The 18900-nt window shown below is 46.4% G+C and overlaps 1 protein-coding gene across 1 annotated transcript in view; it reads left to right on the plus strand.

Moving 5' to 3' along the window:
- galnt9 (polypeptide N-acetylgalactosaminyltransferase 9) overlaps nucleotides 1-18900 on the plus strand; it is a gene marked incomplete at both ends in the record, with an annotated part of 67962 nt that overhangs the window by 23370 nt on the left and 25692 nt on the right. The window contains 3 exons of the mRNA XM_079730787.1: nucleotides 3940-4114; nucleotides 13342-13539; nucleotides 17556-17673. Of these exons, the coding sequence (XP_079586913.1) occupies nucleotides 3940-4114; nucleotides 13342-13539; nucleotides 17556-17673 (491 nt within the window). The remainder of the gene's footprint in view (nucleotides 1-3939; nucleotides 4115-13341; nucleotides 13540-17555; nucleotides 17674-18900) is intronic.

The following is an 18900-nucleotide window of genomic DNA, read 5'->3' on the forward strand; positions in this document are numbered from 1 at the left end:
GAAAGCCTCCGTGACTAAACAGTAAATAGTAGAACTGCAGAGAAGGTTCTCCAGAGTTACTGTTGAAGAAGTAGCATTGATGGAGATCCAGTGTGTGTTTGTGTGTGTGTGGGGGGGGGGACGCTTTGTTCTCCTGCCTTTTACTATCCAAACCGTGGTGTATCACTGTCTCCATGGAGACAGGAGGAGCCTGGCCGATTTCAGCGGATGATGCCCGTCTCTGTGTTCCACAGTCCTGGGCGTTGTGAGCCAGCGAGTGGGTTGGGGGTGGTGTTGGACTAGGTTCCAGCCCGCACTTGGCCCTCCTACACTTGGCGTGGGCTGACGGGGCCCCCAGCCTCCCTTCGCATGGCAGAGGCAAACCAAAGCATAAATAAATAGACCGAAAGAAGAACAAGCAGGAGTCCACACCGACTGATCTTTCTCCCCTTCCCCCCTTTCCCCCAATACACACACACAGTCTTAAAAGGCTGCCATTTAAAACCAATGAACAAAGGAGTAAATATCGGCCCACCCCACCCCCTTCTTGGCCTTTGCTCAACAGTGTAGTGATGCTGTCGCTTACCTTTTGCCACAGGTGAAGTGACATTAACGTGCAGATGTGGGAGGTGCTTTCATTGGCTCCCGATGAGTCTCGGGGTTGGTTAACATGCATGGCTGACTGTGTGACCTTCTAACGCGGGCCAGCCCTGTCCCTGCTCATCTCCAGCATGGATCTGGGAGACCACAATGACTGTCTGCAAGCATAATGAGTCAGACGCAACGAAAGGCTGTTTAGCCTGGTCTGCACGACACCTATCCCTAGATGGGACTGCTGGTGACAGCTAATGCCGTTGATGAGGTTTATTCACATTATTAATACCATCTGACAGCCTCGAAGATGTGTGAGCATTTGGTTTTCAAGACAGAAGACTTAGCCTTCCATCTTGGAAAGATTGGGTGTATTTTATTTGATTGAATACGCTAGGCGTACAATTTACTCAGTAACATTACTTCAGAGTTTGTGCTTACATATTCCAGAGCTCACAACCCTAACCCTGTCAATCTATCAGATTGTATGAATAACATAACATAAGAACAGATCAAAGTTCCTTTGATGCTGGTACAGAATCACATAATGAATCACATTTCTGTTACTGTATCATGGCAATATCATGGTGGCTCTTTTTAACTGGACAGTCAATGCTTAAGGTGGAAAAAAAGCTAAACTATAACAGCTATAGCTACTATATAGTTTAGATGCTGTTCAGCTGTTAGCAATGTCTAAATGGTAAAGATTGAGGGTAGAGCGATCACACATGACCAAGGCTAACTTTCAAACACGTGATGGTGTTTAGTTGTAGAGAATCCATACGTTTTCCTTCCAAATAGGGCAAAGCAGGATAACACTCATTGTGACGTGACATCTTGCCATAGCAGAGATTACCTCTTCAAAGCGAAGTGGGAAATCTCCTGCCAGAGCGTGGTTTTACCCACATGGTTGCCGCGATGGCAGGCTGACGAGTCGGCCTGTTTGATGTGATATCGTTGCTAGTGTGCAAAACGTCATCCGGGTGATGTGCTCAGAGTTATTTCACAAGTATTTCTCATCATTGCAGAGACTAGTTATCAAAGTAACTTCAATCTGATTTGAGACACGCAACGATCGCTATCCGTTATCACACAACTACACAGAGATTCATTCCAAGTGTGTTACGTTGCTTTTTTGCAACATGCCCTCTTGGTTCTGAGACATCTTTGTTGTGGCTTATTCAGAAGCAGTGTGGGGCATTGTATAAATAGGGAGAAAATCGATGAGCAAATATCAGAGGTTGCAGAAACAGACACACAATAAGGGACATTGCGTCCATCTCTTGTTGATCTAAAATAAACCATAGTTGTAATTCATGGAGCGCAGCCAGGTACGGCAGATGCAATGTATAGGTTCTTTACACGTGTGGGTGTGATGGATGTGGCTTTAGGCATCTGTGTCTCAGTGGCATTCCATCACACCTACGAGACAGATGATGCAACACTTTGCCATATTATTGTAACTGCGTGTCCCTCGCTATATTTGTGAGACCAAGTCACACAAAAACGTTTTATTTGCAGCTAGGCTTTATATATATATAAAGCTTAGCTGCAAAGAGTGTGTGTTATTATTGTTTGTCGTAGTAGTAGTAGTAGAAGCAGTAGTAATAGTAATCTAATATTGTAATTATTTTTATTATCATTATTATTATATATTTGTAATATAATTTTATTATCATTATTATCATCATAATAATAATAATGCATCAAAATATTTTTATTCAACAAGCATGCATTTTGGTGCATATTCAGTGAATTCAAATCCTATATAACTCTCGTAGCATCCTCCCAGCAGCGTTGCATCCTAAACGATAGCGTCCCAAAGCTTCTTAAAGCCTCTGAAACTGGCACAGCTCTTTGTGCAGCCTGCGTTCCACTTGATTACTCCCTGCTTGATGGAGGCGTATTTGTTTTGCCCTGCATTACACAGACTCTGCGCTCCAAACATATTTCTGGGTCGATAACTCCCTGCAATGAAAAAGAGTCCGGCTTGCTATTTGCGTATTTAAAGGACCATAACTTCTCTCCTTTTCAACCAAGGTCAGTTAATAAATAAGGCAGTTAATATCTGACGGACCTCATCAGATTGAAACACTTTCTATACTCCACAGGTGTCAGTCTCCCCTGGAGGTTAATGCATCATTTGGTTATGTGCACAATCAGCACCCTACTGCCACTGTACAGGAATTGCACAAAGAAGCCAGCTCTGTACAGAAAAGCCTACAGGCCCTGAGGGGAAGAGAGGGAGATAAAGAGTAATAGAGAGAGACAGAAAGTAATAGAGAGCATAAGGGGAGGGGGCGAGGGAGATAGACAATGGCCAATCTTTCACCACTCACTGGCCGGCCTGAATTCTGTGTCAAACATTCTCAGGGTAGATGGCTTCTCGGGTCACTGCTTCCATATTCACAATCTTCCCTCTAAGAGGGACCGCTACCACAGCTCTATCAGGTAAGGCCTTTCAGACAGAAAAATAATAGCACTGACAGTCCTCTCTGGTGACAGTGTCCTCTGGTGGCGCCATGGCAGGGATAAGACAGCACCATATACCCCCACCGTCACTTCCCCCAGCCCCAGACCGCGATTAATGTCGTGAGAGTGACTCCGCCAGGATCCAGAGCTCCGGTGCAGCGCGGATAAATAGCACCTCACCACGCACCACCAAGTCCTGATGCAGATCCCCGACAGACCAGGGGGATCAACCAGGCAGCAACCTTGAAGGGGGGGGGAGCCTGAACAGACATCTCCCTTCGCCACCACCAACAAAATTGAGACAGCAATTTTTACTTGCCGGTAGGGTGGAGGTGACAGCAGCTCGCGTCTCTAAAAGCCCACAAGTAGAGTGCTCACAACCCGCTCTGAAAGGAAGTCATCCGCACTGAAGTGCACTACCTTAGAGTTATAGTGCAACCTGGAGGAATTGTGCGTTTGTCCTTGACTCCCCCCTCCTTGTCTAAAAGTGTGTCATTTACTACATGCTGATTCCTGCGTTCCATTTGGGGCAGGATGGAAGGTAGGATGCAAGGCTGGGGTTGATAGTATAGCGGCTAGATAGTGGAGTGTTGTGGCTCACAGCCAAAAGGTACTGTTTCAATCCCCAATGTCTGCAATCTTCCTGTAGGCATCCTTGAGAAAGATTTCTAACCCCTTTCTGCTCTTTATGACCTATTCGGAAACCACTTTGAGTCACTTTGGATTAAAGTGTCAAAAAGTGTAAAATAACAAAATCGTAAATAGTGTCCTTGCTTTTGATTGATTTGTAAGGGAGGAGGTTGGGGGTTATCTCTATGAATCAAAAAACCGCCTGCCACCATGAAGTCAAGTATTCGGATCTATTCTAAACATTTTTCTCTTTATTTCATCTCACAGTGGAGCTCAAGTTCAACCTTGACCAGTATGTGAACAAGCGCTACCCGGGCCTGGTGAAGATTGTCCGGAACAGCAAGAGAGAGGGTCTGATCCGAGCCCGGATCCATGGGTGGAACGCCGCCACCGGTCCCATCGTTGGTTTCTTCGATGCCCACGTCGAGTTCAATGTTGGCTGGTAAGCAGACGAAAAGGTCAAATTTGGAAAACAATGACCGGCCTTGCTTTTATCCTTGGTAGTTCAGTCTCCCCCCCTTTTCTCTTCATGTTCAATGTGCTGCTCTGTCATCTCACATTATTAGCCATGAAATATGTAGTTTACGTTTCCCTAGGAGCGCTTTGACACGGCGCCAGGATAGGGCGGCGAACTCAAGCCGTGCCAGTTCTAACTGAGACAGCAGTTTAAGGGCGAGTGACCCTTATAAAGATATAAAGGTTTGTCCTTAATAAGCTTTCCCTCACCTATCTCCCTCTCTAAACCGTGGGTAATGGCCCTTGGCGAGTGCCAAACGAGACCACGTCTGTGTTACAGTGACACTACAGTACAGTGTCAGGCAATACGTACTGGCGGCAACACAAAAAAAATCCCAGCCAAAAGCCATTATAAGTGAGGATGATGGTAATTAAAGCAGAACAGGAATCCAAATGTGTGGGTTTTTGTGTTTTTTCCATGTGTGGTGTTTTCGCTGCCAGGTGCTAGGCTTATGAAACGACCGCTGGGGCTCTCAGTCCAATGTGTGGCTGCCACTTAGAGTTGCCCACCAAACAAGTCACTCAGGCACATGTAATTGGCACCTAATTCAGAGCTGTCATCCTGTCAAGGGTTTCAAGATGGAGTGCAGCTTATTTTGTTCCCAGGTTGGCCTAACTGGGAGATACGGAGGAGGAGGGAGGTGGAGAGGGGGATTGTTTGGGTTATAAAATGCCTGCACCATCCGTGGCTGAGATTCCACCAGTTCCCCACAGACAGATGATGGGAGTTGGTTTTGCCGCAGGTTTAAACCTGAGAGTGTAAAACAAATATGACACGATTAATGTTTTCAATTATTTAAGTGTGGCAAATGATGCCCTAAAGTGTTCAGCTCGTTTTGTCGTCCAGTACATACGATGTTGAGGCTGTGTATACCTCTTTGCCAAGGGGGCAGCCTTTCAATCCCCTGTTAAACCACAGCTGGGGATTGGATTGGCTCAGCAGAAAGGGCTGTCGTGCCGTGCTGTTCTAGCCAAGGCAGCACTGAGGGAGTAGGTGGATGGCCGGTGCTAAGTGGTGTCCTCACTTGTTTTCCCCCATCTGTTACCGTGCTGGAACGGATGTGGCTTTCTCCCCCACCCTCGATGTCTACCAAACACACTGCTCCCTGCCCGGCACTCTGCACGACACTCAACAGCCGCAACAACAAACCCCTCTGAACGGAGGCCCTCTCTGAAGTAAATTGTAAAATGTTAGTCCAGAGCTAACGTCAAATAAATATTTTTTATTGTTCGGTTTTTGAGAAGAACACAAAGTACGAATGGATATTAAGTGTATTACTGGAATTTAAATCGTGAGGACCTCTACCTTGGGGATGGAACATCAAACCAAATAGCTCCTTGGTTGCGAGTCAAAACACTCCGAGCCACAACAGTAAAACCCCCCCCCGCGCGATCATCCACCAATGAGCGGCGGTGACATCGTCTCCACCCCGCTCTGAGGGCTGTCACCCCCGCCAACCCCACCACCACCACCACCACCATCACCACTACACACTCCAACAGCCAGGCTGCTTGGTTCTGATCACAGCGAGCCATGCTTTCTGTGGGGTGTGTGTGTGTGTGTAGAGTCACGGTGCGCGCTGATGTGTTAACAGGTGCGGGGAAAAATAAGACAAGAGGAGCGGAAGCCCTGTGATTCGTGACAGGAAGACGCCGGAGAAAGGGATTTGGTGAATGAGATGATAGGCGCGTTCAAACCAGCATCTGTCCTCTTCTCTGTCCTTTCAAATGTCTCTCTTCAAAAGGAACATGTGTTTACTACCGTGTGTGTGCCTGTGTGTGTTTGTGGTTGCAGTCGGTTGAAGTCTATAGCTTTGCCATCACTGTTTGTTGGGGGGAGTTGCTCAGTTGGTTGCATCAGTTGGTGGTTTTTCAATGCTTCAAAATGTTCCCCTGCAACCTGTTTATTTATATATTTTGGATTAAATATATTCACATATAGAGCTCTGATCTTAATCCAGGCATGAGTAACTGCATATTGGAGAAAACTCTCCAGTTAAGAAATACCGGGGAACCTGAAAGAGTTTTTATTTTGAGAAAATGTCCCCTCCTTGCTTCCTAATCATTTTCCCATCAGACTTTATTGTGAGTCATTGTGTTCCTCTACTCTAGAATGGTTCAGAATCTCTCTAAATATATATTCACTAGGAAATCCCTCTCTTCATTATTGTGAGTGCTCTCCCATCGGTGAGGACAGGATTAGCCAACTACAGTCACACACTGGTCAAAGTAAGACGGATTCCCCCGCTAGATCCGGTCCCCCGTCCTCACCTGGACGACCTTGTACCCACTCCTGGTGCACGCAGCTGGAGCCCACGTTGTCAGCACTCATTTATAAGCGGATGATTCATTCCAATAACGCCTCACCCCTGGGGTGTGGCTTAGCGGGGCGAGCCCTGGGTCAGAGCTGCTGTTAGCACAAGCAGAGCTGCGTAGCGATGCATTTTGACAGGTGTTTCAGACAAGCCTAATGAGGACGAGGGGCTAGCTAAGTCTTATTCGTGTCAAAGCATTGATTGGCCTGAAACAAAGATATGGGATTAGTGGCCAGCGCTAATTACTAATATTGGGTTGGCTGACAGTGTGTTTATTATTATTATTATTATAATTAAAGTCTTTAATCCATCTGGGTTTCAGAGAGAGAGGGAGCGTGAGAGAGAGAGAGAGAGAGAGAGAGAGAGAGAGAGAGAGAGAGAGAGAGAGACTCTACATCCTCAGTATAGTGAGGTAGTTGAGAGCACACCGCAGGCAGAGCCAGTCTGTAGCACATCCGTCTTCTAAGCAGGATTAATCGCGATGAAGTGGGAGTGAGTGGTAAGGACGATGCCGGTGGAAGCACAGCACTGCAGAGGGGAAGTCTGAAATAAATTGATATTTATGCGATTTTTCCTATTTGTGTGTTGGCCTGGTCTGAACGTCCTGCATTGTTGCTATCTGGAGTTATTCAAGATGATTTGGACAAATAGGCTGAGTCGTAATTGTTTTTATTTCACATCGATCCTACGTCCTCTAAGCCTTTGGCGCTTTCAGAGTCTTATTTTAGGACTCATAATATCTAAAGTCTTAGCAGGCGAGGAGAAGTTTTCGTCCGACTCCGTTGTTCTGTAAAGGGCCAAATAAGGGAAGGGCTTACTTGGTTTATAAATAATATTTACACATGAAAGGGGCTCAAATAAACATATTTCATGAATATATTTTCAAGAATTAAAATCCAGTGTACAGGAGAGTGTATTAAAACCTCTTTCCTGCAGCAGTTTTCATTATAAGCGAATAAGCGAAGCCACTTTCAGATAGTGACACATTATTCCACGTTATCTATCAATACTTGGAAGCAAACCTGTCCCTTCATTTTGTTTTCACAAGTTAAAACAAGTGACAGCCCAAAGAACACTCTTCTTTTCAACTTTTTGCTCTCAATTTGTAATTTGCACTCTATCTTTACCTATGTTTTGCATTTTAATTTCAGCTTCAGTTACTTACTTGTCAATCGATTTCAACAAAAATGAAAAACAGAGAGCAAACAAAATCAGTTTGTTTTGGACATGAGCCTTTGAGTAACTATGGTTCCTTCCTATAGTATCATGATATTGAAGCATGATTCTGTAATGTATACTGAACATCCTCGCTGTTCTACTGACAACAATGCACAGCTCTGAGCTCTTCTAGTAAATCCATCCTGGGGTATTTGTTTTGCGTTTAACACTGCTCTTTTTCATCTCACCGTCAACACGTTCTCATCAATGTCTCTATACACAATGATGTCGCTTTTCATTAGCTTTGATATCTGTTTATAGAGATTAGCTGGCATGTAGTCTGTACCTGATACACCGGCCGAAAATACTGATGACTGTGTTTTTTGCGGAAGAGAAAGTCTTGGCCCGGATATTTGTTATCCATTATCCAGCTACACCGGAACCCCGGAAATAGTGCCAGTTGTCCCAAGGGGTGAAGACGATAGCCGGTCATCAGACGATAGCCGATGGTTTCTGATATTGCTTCTACATTGGTTAACAATGGACTAGTGATGGCATACCATTAGAAAAACACATTAAAATTACATTCAAATACAAAAAAAAGACAAATGAAGGTTATAATGGATTGTTTCCATTTATGTCATATGTTTTTTACTGTTCATTGGCCTTACTCTTGGCAGCTGGTAGTGGCCCACTGTCTGCATTTATGTTTAAAACCATGTGTTGTTGTGAACTATCTATAGATGATTCAGCTCCCAGGCCTGGCAACCTTCCCAAAAACACGAAAAGTGACTTCTTATGATGCCTTGATGCTCATCTATTACACCAACTACATCCAGAGGAAACCATATGAAGACATATGCAATCTAATCTAGCCATCCATCATAAGAACCATTTCAAGACTAATGCCACTGTATCACAGCAATGCCTTCAAAAGTGGTGCAAGACTCTGCAGGGAATTCATATTCCAAGTGAAATACCTGAAATCCTCCAGCATGGTACTGTATTCATAAAACAGGCTATATGCAGGAATTAATTTTTCTCCTCGCCATAAATATGCCTTAAGCATTCAACCGAGCACTGGTTGGTCTCAAAGCCTTAAATGTGCTTCCGCATTGCCGGAGGCAGTGAATGCTCAGATGCCTCGCAAAGACGCTTGCACATGCACTCCAGCATGCACGCACATGTGCACACATCCATCGCTGTGGCGCACAGATGGCATCTCCCCTTTGCATGCGTACAGTGACACATATAATATCGTTGAAACAATTTGTCTGCTGAATTAAGGCTGCAGTGCGCTGTCCTCAGGAAAGCCCTCTTTTCACGACCGACAGATAAAATATTCCGAAGTCATAAAAGGAGCTTTAGTTATGTGTTATTCTCAGGGTCCCCCCCCCCCGCCCCCCACCCCGACTGAAGCCAGATCCAATTATCTGATAATTCCAGATGCACGAATAAGACGTGTCGTAACAAAATTCGATTATTCTGTGAAAATAGAATTACAACAAAAAAATAAAAATAATATCAGACAGGACGACTTAATCTTAAAGGGGCGCCGGGCGGTGTGATTCTTTGTTGATGGCGTGGATATCAGATGGTGGGAGAAGACCCCCTGGATCTCTCTGCAGATTGTGGGTGTGTTTGTGCAGCAAAGCCACACGGGGATGGAGATGCCGGGGATATTTGTCCTGGCTTAAGATATTCCAATGTGACCCCATCCTGTGGTCCTGTTTGTTGAAGGCAGTAGTAATATGTGCTCAGGCTGATTCGGAGCCTTTGGCAGCCTATAGCGCGACTTTGCAATGGATAAGCAGACAGCAGGACATCATATCTCAGAAGGCCATCCCCCTTCCTCCCCCCCCAACCCCACCCCTTAGCTCAACCAATCACCTCAGCCACACACAGCGCCCAGGGGTTAATAACTGGGACCCATGCTAACTCAGAGAACCCCCCCAGTACGGGAGGATGACTCATCGCTGAGCATGAAGTGAACCCATCCCTGACCCCGCCCTCCCCCTCCCCGTCCCCCACGCCGGAACGGGAGCGTGGATCTCAGCTGGTCAGAAGGGGAGATGAGTGAGCCATTACGGTCGTGTACAGATGCGCAGGATGGAAGCAGGCGGGAGAAGAAGAGGGGAGAGGCCGGGGGAGGGAGCATGATACGGACTCCGTCTGGTGAGGAAATGCCAGATGTAGTGCGCTGGCTTCCTGAGTGGTTGCTATGGTGCTAAATGAGGCATCCCAGAGGTGTAGCTAGCACTCTGTCGTTGCGACCAGGGTGGGAGGGAGGGAGGGAGGTGGCTGGATGCGGCCATGGCTGGATGCTCCGGGGGCGTCCGACGCTTGGATCTCAAGGACGAGCGGGTGGGAAGATGAATGGCAGACGTGTGCAGCCAGGGGTGTGGTAGAGCTGAAAGGGGGCTGCTCTCAAGGTCGGGGGACACGCAGGGGTGTGTGCATCTGGGAGGGGGAGGGAGGGGGCGTCGGCCTGGGTAGTGCCTCCTCCTCTGCGCTGCGTTGCCGGGTTTTGTCACCGACATAGTTGGCGTGCCTTCACACACATTATTCTGATTAAGATGAATATTCAGTATGAGGTTGTGTTCAGAAGAAAGGGTTCATTTGCTAATTGGGTTGACGTGGGCAGGTCGTAGGCTGAATATTCATTGGAAGTAGGGTCAGGTGAGGTGGGTATAATGTAGAATGAATACACAACGGGCTCACAAATGAACAAGTGCTTCATTTGTGCCCACATGTTTTTTTATACCCAAACAATATTCGAACAGCTGCGGTCTTCTTTCAAGTAAGATATCCTGAATAAGCTCGTACATGACAGTTGGAACCTTTGAAAGAAGGTTATTCTGAAGGGAATCACACACTTTATTCCTCTTATTCATACGAGGACAGTTATGCTGAATTGGGTGGGATGTGGGCTGGCTAGATTTCACCTCAACTGGGATGGGGAGGATATAGGACAAAACAGAAATACCTCTTTTACTCCTTGAACATCAAAAGAGAATGAAAAAAAGAATAATAACTAATAATTGTTTCCTGAATCTCTCCCTCTCTCTCATTTATATATATATATAAATGATATATATATATATATATAATATTCAATGTATTCATAACGTGAACATATTTTAAATAGCAATAACAAAAGTTATTTTCCTGCAAGTAGCCTATGGTTAAATGACAAGCAAAGTGCTCTTGCCAGCCACTCTAACGTTATTAAATGGAAATTCTGTCTAAGTACTGCTCGCTTCCCTCCTTTCTTTACTTACATCATCATCCCTTATAGGTCCATTTCCATCCATTACCACTTTCCATACTACCTCCTCCTCCTTCTCTTCACTCTCCACTTCAGTATGATAAGGAGACACAGGCAGAGAGCGGATAATTACGGTGTCGTGGAAGAATTCATCCTAATAATAATATCAAATTATTTTTTAAATGATATAACCTTGTATCCCTTGCAACTAGAAAATAAATGTGGCTCTCACATAGATAGTTTCCTTTCTTTCTAAAATGGAAAGGTGTCTAGTTAGCATACACATTGACACTGTTGCCAATAAATCTGTTACTGGCGCAATGCCAATCTCCTGACTTCTTTATTGTGTAGATTCCTTTAGTCGTGTTGCATCCTTGCTGACTTGTCCACTTTCCCCTATTTTGTATGGCAAATTAATGTGGACTCTCCTGCCTTGGCTGCCTTCAGCCATTATTCTTTACTCTCCATGGCAACTCCCCTCACCTTTGTTTCTTTTGTGGTTCCTACCCACCATGTGAAGGTTTCACTTTTAGGATCATGGACACCCATTGACTCATTGAAGTTCCTCCGATAATTCTCCCAGTGTGTCGTTACATGATCGTGCTCAATTTAAATCCGGTACATTGCTCTCCAGGAGGGTCCTACAAGAAATAATTTTTCATCAAAGAGTAAGTCAAAAACAGGCGAGATAGAGAAGAGGGGAGAGATAGAGATGGAGATGGAGGTACAGAACGGAAGCAAGGTTGCCATGGTGATCTTGTAAACTCCAAAATGTCATTTCCCATGTAGATTCAGAAATGTGAGGGCTTGTGTGAAGTCAGGATGGTGTCGCGGGCGCTAGGAGAGAACGAAACTTAAAAACTCCAAAGTACTCCCGCAAGAGGATCATTTATCATTTCATTTCGTCCGCCTCTCTTCCCGCTGAAATGGGAGAAAATCCACTCCACATCAGCCCATGCACTAGTTACACAAACCCTGCCGTTGTGGAGGAGGGTGTGAGCGGCCGTGGAGATGGTCTTAACGCCTGATGGATTAAGCAAACGGTGCAGACGGCGTCTGAACTCATGCTTGTCTTAACGCGCCCTGTCACCACGGCTCAATTCCTTCGCTCCCTCCTCCTCCTCCTCCTTCTCTCCCTCCTCCTCCTCTTCCTCCTTCTCTACCACCACCACCGACACCAGCAGCACCAAGCTGCAGCACAGTCGGGCTTAGAGGAGCGACACCTCGGGCCATAGCTCGAGGTGGAGCAGAACGGGGGAAGAACACGCCAGCTGAGAGGCCGAGCACTCGAGCGACAACCGACAAGCAGTGCAATCTGCTGCCCTGTTAGATGTGGGCTGAGAAGAAAGCGCGCCAGTCAATGCAGCCCTGGGAGCCACAGCCAGAGATGAAGGCCGCAGCAGGCTTATGGAGTCAGGCTCTGCGCAGACTGACTTCCAACCCTTCGCATTGGGGGAATATATATATATATTGCCCCTATATATTCCCCCTATATATGTATGTTTATATAGATCCCCCTATGCGAAAGGTTAAAAGTATGGATCCCGGCAGAGGATTTCACTTTATTTCATTAAATTCTCTTCTCGTTAGTTTCATACCTCTTATACCCCAGCAAGATACCTAACCCCTCCCCTCTCATTAATTACGTGCCCAAAATAAGGATTAACTCTATGAGTCGCTTTTGTCTAAACTCTGCCTAATGACTCCGATGGTGATTTCAAGTTCAGAAAGGTCCTCTCTGGAAGTTGGAAGTGTATTGCCTGGCTGTTGCTAATTAGCACAACCCAAAGGCACAACTGCATTCATTAGAGTAACATGAGTCGGTTCAGTGCTAGCATGGAACTAACGCAGCGAAGGTTCTTTGTTCGCAGCGCAAGGGCTTTGTTCTTCGCTCGCTGCGTCTGAGTGTCTTGTTCATCATGTCTAAGTTCAACCTTGACCTTTTCATTTCGTAAATGGCACTCTATATTTAATACGCTCTACAATCTATTATTCATCGTCCTGAAATACTCACCTACCTGGTAGGGTCAGCAACGCTACAGTGAAACAAAACAACTCTACGCAGATAGTTTATTATTAATGTGTCCAATGTGTCTAAATCACACATTCTCTTTCTGCTGAATATAGTCACATAGATGAGTACAACTGCTGCAGCAAAAGGGCAAAAGTGCCTCCACATCATATAAATAATATATCCTAATTTAACTAATTTATCAGACATTTTCATCCAGAATGACAGCAAAATTCTCATGTTATTGCGCTTGGGTATCTTGCTCTAGGGGACCCACAGATGAGCACTGATGGGCACTGAACCCAGCGTCTTTCGGCTGGGGTTTGAACCACATCAGCCGCCTTCAACAAGACATATTCGGCCCCTCCTTACCCTTGCCGTCCCCTCTGTATTTCCCGCAGGGCCGAACCCATCCTGACCAGGATGAAAGAGGACCACAGCCGCATCATCCTTCCCGCCATCGACAACATCAAGTACAACACATTTGAGGTGCAGCAGTACGCCAACGCCGCCCACGGCTACAACTGGGGCCTGTGGTGCATGTACATCATCCCCCCCCAGGATTGGCTGGATAAGGGCGATGAGACGGCCCCTATCAGGTGAGGACCAATGGCGTTCATAATGGATGAGGATGTTTGATGAAATATGGATAGGTCGCATCCCTTATTCATGTGTGCATGAGAGAGGGCGACGTTGTGTCCGCTGTTACCACCGCCACAACTCAAACAGAAGAGTGCAAGCCCCCCCCCCCCCGAGCCAGTGTTTTTAGTATGAATGTATAATGTGAGATGTGGTGCATTGCTTTAGACCATCTGTCCTGCAGGTAGGGACGCGTCACACCTGTGTCCCGCTGTCACTGAATCAGTGTAGGAGAAACAGTCAGGAGGTTGTAGAGTATGTGGCTGAGGCATTAACTATTATTGTATAGATAAAGAGAGAGAGAGCGATAGCATGAGAGAGAGAGAAAGAGAGAAAGAGGGAGAGAGAGAGAAAGAGAAAGAGAAAGCGAGCGAGAGAGAGTGAGGGAAAGAGAGAGCGAGCCTCTAGATCTTAAGTATAGTGAGGTAGGAGAGAGCACACCGCAGGCAGAGCCAGTCTGTATCTCATCTGTCTTCTAAGCAGGATTAATCGCGGTGAGGAGAGAGAGAGAGAGAGAGAGAGCAATCGAGAAAGACCGATGGAGGGAGAAAGGGATGGAAAAGGAGAGAGATAAAGGGATATAGTGATGGAGAGAGAAATTCGGGGAGAGAGAGGGAGAGAGTGAGCGAGCAAGAAAGAGAGAGATGGAGGGAGAGAGAGAGTTTTGGAGAGAGAGAGATCGAGGGACATATGGATGGAGAGAGAGAGAGAAGGAGGGAGCGAGAGATAGGGGGATAAAGGGATAGAGAGTTTTGGAGGAAGAGAGATTGAGGGACATAGGATGGAGGGATTGTGTGAGATAGGGGAAGGGGCGTGAGCTGCAGCGCTGGCTCTGGTTTCTCTATTGACATTCTGCTGTAACGGACGGGGCCCCTCCAGGGCCAGCTGAAGTGTGTCGGATTTGTGGACCCCTAACGGAAATCGTTCTGCCGCTTGTTTCCTCGACAACAGAGGCTCTGAGGTCATTTTAAACCTTGACGCCCAGGACTTCTCTGGCGGTTTGGACACTCCCAACACACAAAAAAAGTTGTAAATATGATTTATAAAAACATTGGTACGTATGATTTGGAGAGGCAGTATAAGAGAATGAATTGAATGTTGAGGCTTGGGTGAGCCAAGTTTTAAAAAACTGTAGGGTACTTGGCAATTATACACAGTCTTCTGAAGTTTTACTTGTAGACTCGGCAGGAACCATGATGCATTCAGCTGTGTTCAGTTGGAGGATTGGATGCCTTCATGGAAAGCAGCAGTCCATGTGGTTTAGTGGATGTAAGGTTCTCAACATATCACTTAAGGCACTGGTGCAATGGAGGAATCGTTTTTTTAAGCACTTTAAAGAAACATTAAGCAAATAAAAATGTTAATAAGGCTCTATGTTTAGTAAGTACTGATGTTTTTGCGCAAGTTTGTTGAAAAACTGATGGCAATTATTTACTTAAAGTTTTTTTTTTCAATTCACACACTATCAACAATTGAATCTAAAAATGTTGTCTCGAATTTAGAACATTAAACGGGACGGGTATTGTGTTTTTTCTTTCACGGCCATATTCCTGTGTTTTCGCCTCTCTTACCTGTTTTAATAAGCTATTTAGCTGACCAACCAGAAGATAAGCAAGTTGTCAATTAACCATGTTCATATTGGAAACATGTTTCCACAGGAATAATTCTCCATTATAATGACTGACATTGCACACACCATGTTTGAAGGGCATTTTGTGTTGCCGTGATGAATGCTCGATGTGAATCCATTTGAATGAGTTGTAGCACCTGAGAGCTTCTCCAAGATTTAAGAGTGCAGAGGATTCTATATATATATCTGTCATTTAATCAGAGTGATAATCACAGGTACTGGTGCCAAGCCGTCTCCCTTCATGTTGTTGTAATGCCAGAGTACAAAATGCAACTACCTTGTAATGGCTGTAAACCTCCACAGTTTTACCTCACAGTTCTGTTGAAATGAGCAGATCGATGGACTGTGTCACAACTGCTGGCGGGGCAGCAGGCACAAAAGGAATATGACCCAAATGTAGATGAGAACTTGCGGCGATGTAACAAAAATGCCTTTTAAATAGAGCCTCAGCTTCACAAACTGGCATAGAATAGCATCAACACAAGGGAAGGACAAAGGGTTGTGACAATAATAAAAAACAAACAAGGGGACTAATGGGGAAATGAGGTGCAGGGGGGAAGATTGACTGGGAAGCTCAGGTGAGGGGAATGAAGTGATTGCCGATGGGAGTGGCAGGATCTGTGAGGTTTGTGAGGGATTCAGTTAGTGGCCTAAAAGCTGAGATATCCAGCGGGGAACCTTAGGTGGATGACCAGGGCACTGGACAGGGACAGAGCAGGAGATCTCAGGTGGTTGGCCTGGATCTGGGACCGGGAAAGACAACCAGACAGCTCTGGAGGCAGCTCTGGAGGATCTCCTGGGGAGCAGAGAGGTGGACGGGACAGGTCTGGTCACCGGCGAGGTAGGCAGAGCCGTTGAGGATTCCCACGACCTATGGTGGAGCCATTCAGCAGCCTGACAATGTAGGCGGAACCTCTCAGGAATCTGTTGACATAGGCGGAACCGCTAAGGAGTCTGACAACGTAGGCGGAGCCATTTAGGAGGCCAGCGAAGTAGGCTGCACAGCTCAGAGGGCGGGCAACCTAGATAGACCCTCTCAGGAGGCCGGCGACAAAGGGTCTGGCAACGTAGAGGGACAGCTGTGGAGGGCGTCAGTAAGTGGGGACCGCTCTGAAGGGGGGCCAACATAAGGGGCACTCCTTCAGAGGCTGGCGATGAGCCTTGTTGACAGGGAGGACTACTCGACTGGTGACTGGCGGCTTGAGATTTGGTCTACGGAGATGGCCTTGGTCTGGCCTTGGATCGTTGGAGGATCGTCGGGTTTCTGGGAGCTGGGGGCAGAGGGTCGGCGGGGACGACAGACAGGGTTTCTGGGAGTTATGGCAGAGCGTCGGCAGGGGCGTCGAAGATTCAATAGTCTCTGTGTCAAGGAGACATAAGGTTGTGGGGGCTACATTTCAGCATCAAAGAACATTATGTTGCCTTTTGTGCAGTCATGGCTGCACATGGTGAAGCACATGGTGTTTTATGTATGCTGTTCCATTGTTAATGCATGTTGGTGTGTAACACATCGAGGACCTGTCAGGGCCCTGCAAGATAAAAGAGTGTGTCCTCAGCCCTCTCAAGGGCTCGGCACGAACATGAGGCCTTTCATTGACTTGTACATAATTGACATTGGCACTATGTGGGCCCTATAGCCAGAGTGAGGACCTCAATGGCAGCTTTACCCACGGAGGTACCGAACTACTGCGTAGAAATATTTAAAATGAAAGACATTATCTCCTCTGTGAATTAGCATAATGAGTGGGATGGCGTTGACGGCTCACTGTTTGCATAATAAACAGTTGGCCCGAGATCTATCCTTTTAAAAAATATTAAAACAGTACAGCGCAAACACCCCCCCCCACCACCCCCCAACCCATCCACCCCTCCGGTTTATACATTCTGCTGATGATCCATCCCCCGAATGAGTGACACGAACGCACCGCTGTGGGGAATATTAAACACGACGTCACCACTTCTTCGCAGGCACACGGCAGATGGAGAGGAATGTGTACGCTTCATTTGCTATGTAAACACTGTGACCAATGTTAAAGGCGTTTTACCTGAGGTGATCCTCCAGAACTGCCTAATTTGATACTGATCAAATAAACGGTGTTTCTGCCTTCAGTCTAACCGGCAGTATCAACCATCTTGCTGCGGAAGCCTAATTGGTTTCAGTGTCTGAACTGGGTTACTTCTTTTTTTTCTTTAAAGGGTAATGAACTGCATTCATTGTGGGCGTATAAAGACGAGCAGCTGGGGAATATTTTTTCGTATCTCTTTTTATTTCTCTTCTTCTCTTTTGCTTCCTCTCTCTCTCTCTCTCTCACACTAACTCTTCCTTGGTCTGCCTCTCTCTTTCAGAACACCAGCAATGATCGGGTGCTCCTTTGTGGTTGATCGGGAGTACTTTGGCGAGATCGGTCTGCTGGACCCTGGTATGGAGGTGTACGGGGGAGAAAACATTGAGCTGGGCATGCGGGTGAGTTTCCTAAGCCTCCATTACCCCATTCAATGTCATAAAAATGCATTACCACAGGGACATTGTTCTGCCAAAAGAAACATATGATGAAAAAAAGGAAAAGGAAACTCACACACAAAGAAAGACAAAGACGCTGCCATATTGGGGGGTTTAACTAGAAGACTTTCCCTATGGTGGCGGTGAAAAGGGTGGTAATGCTATGAAGGGATGGTTTGATAAAACACCCGAACACACACACACAAAAGTCGTAATTACATATCCGATTTTTTGGTTGAGGCTGATCATTTGATGAGCAATCCCGGTGGGAAAGATTTGCAGAATCTCACTTCAGACTTTGAGAAGCGCTCCTGATTTTCTCCTGTGCCCCTGCCTGAAGGCAGCGGATTAGGATACCAGACACCAGGGGCGTCAACACGAACCATGATTAAAATTTGCAGTAGAAGTTTAAAATGTCTTAGATGAGGGGCAAGAGTAGAGAAAGAAAGCTTAACGCCAATCTTCAGCCAACCCAGCGGCTCTAAAGCCCCTATACGGAGAATGTAAATCTCTTTCTGCAGCCGCTTTGAGTTGAATTTAACGCTCTGAGTGAGCGACGGGCTGGGCTAGTGTTTAAATTCAGAAAATGTTTCTCTCCAGCCGAGTGGAACCGGCGCTCGCCTGTATCTGAAATCGGTGGCGGGCTTATTGGAATGAGAAATGCATGACAGATCATGCTCTTTCATTTAACGTCTTCCTCACATCCATTTCAAATCTCGAGATGGCCTCCACCACGGCACCCAAGAAAGGCCGACCGCTCGGGTGGTGGCCAAATATACCTCGCACAAGAGATTTCCGACGGGCTTCATGGGTAACCAAGTGCCATTTATGGGCTGCTGATGATCATCTCCAACCCTCTCACATTCCCCCCCACACACACACACACATCCCCTACTCCCAGAATCCCCGGTTCCTCCGGTTATAACACCGCCATCCCTGAGCCGAGCTGTTATCTCCAGAAAAGCTACCGAATTAGCATGAAGCCATGAGTCACCACACCGGGCTACGTGTGGCAGAAAGGAACGGCTCCGTTCAACCGGCTCTCCCGGGTTATTCTTGTTATCCTTATGCAGTGAGCCCGCTAACATGTGAGCTAACAAATCATACGGCTCGGCCATAGGTGGATGGCAGAGCAGATTGCCTTTCTGAGACTCCCAGCTCTGCGGCTAAATGAATGCAGAGGGCGCCGCA

This window comes from Pollachius pollachius (assembly GCF_949987615.1).
Source record: "Pollachius pollachius genome assembly, chromosome: 1".
Taxonomy (NCBI): Eukaryota; Metazoa; Chordata; class Actinopteri; order Gadiformes; family Gadidae; genus Pollachius; species Pollachius pollachius.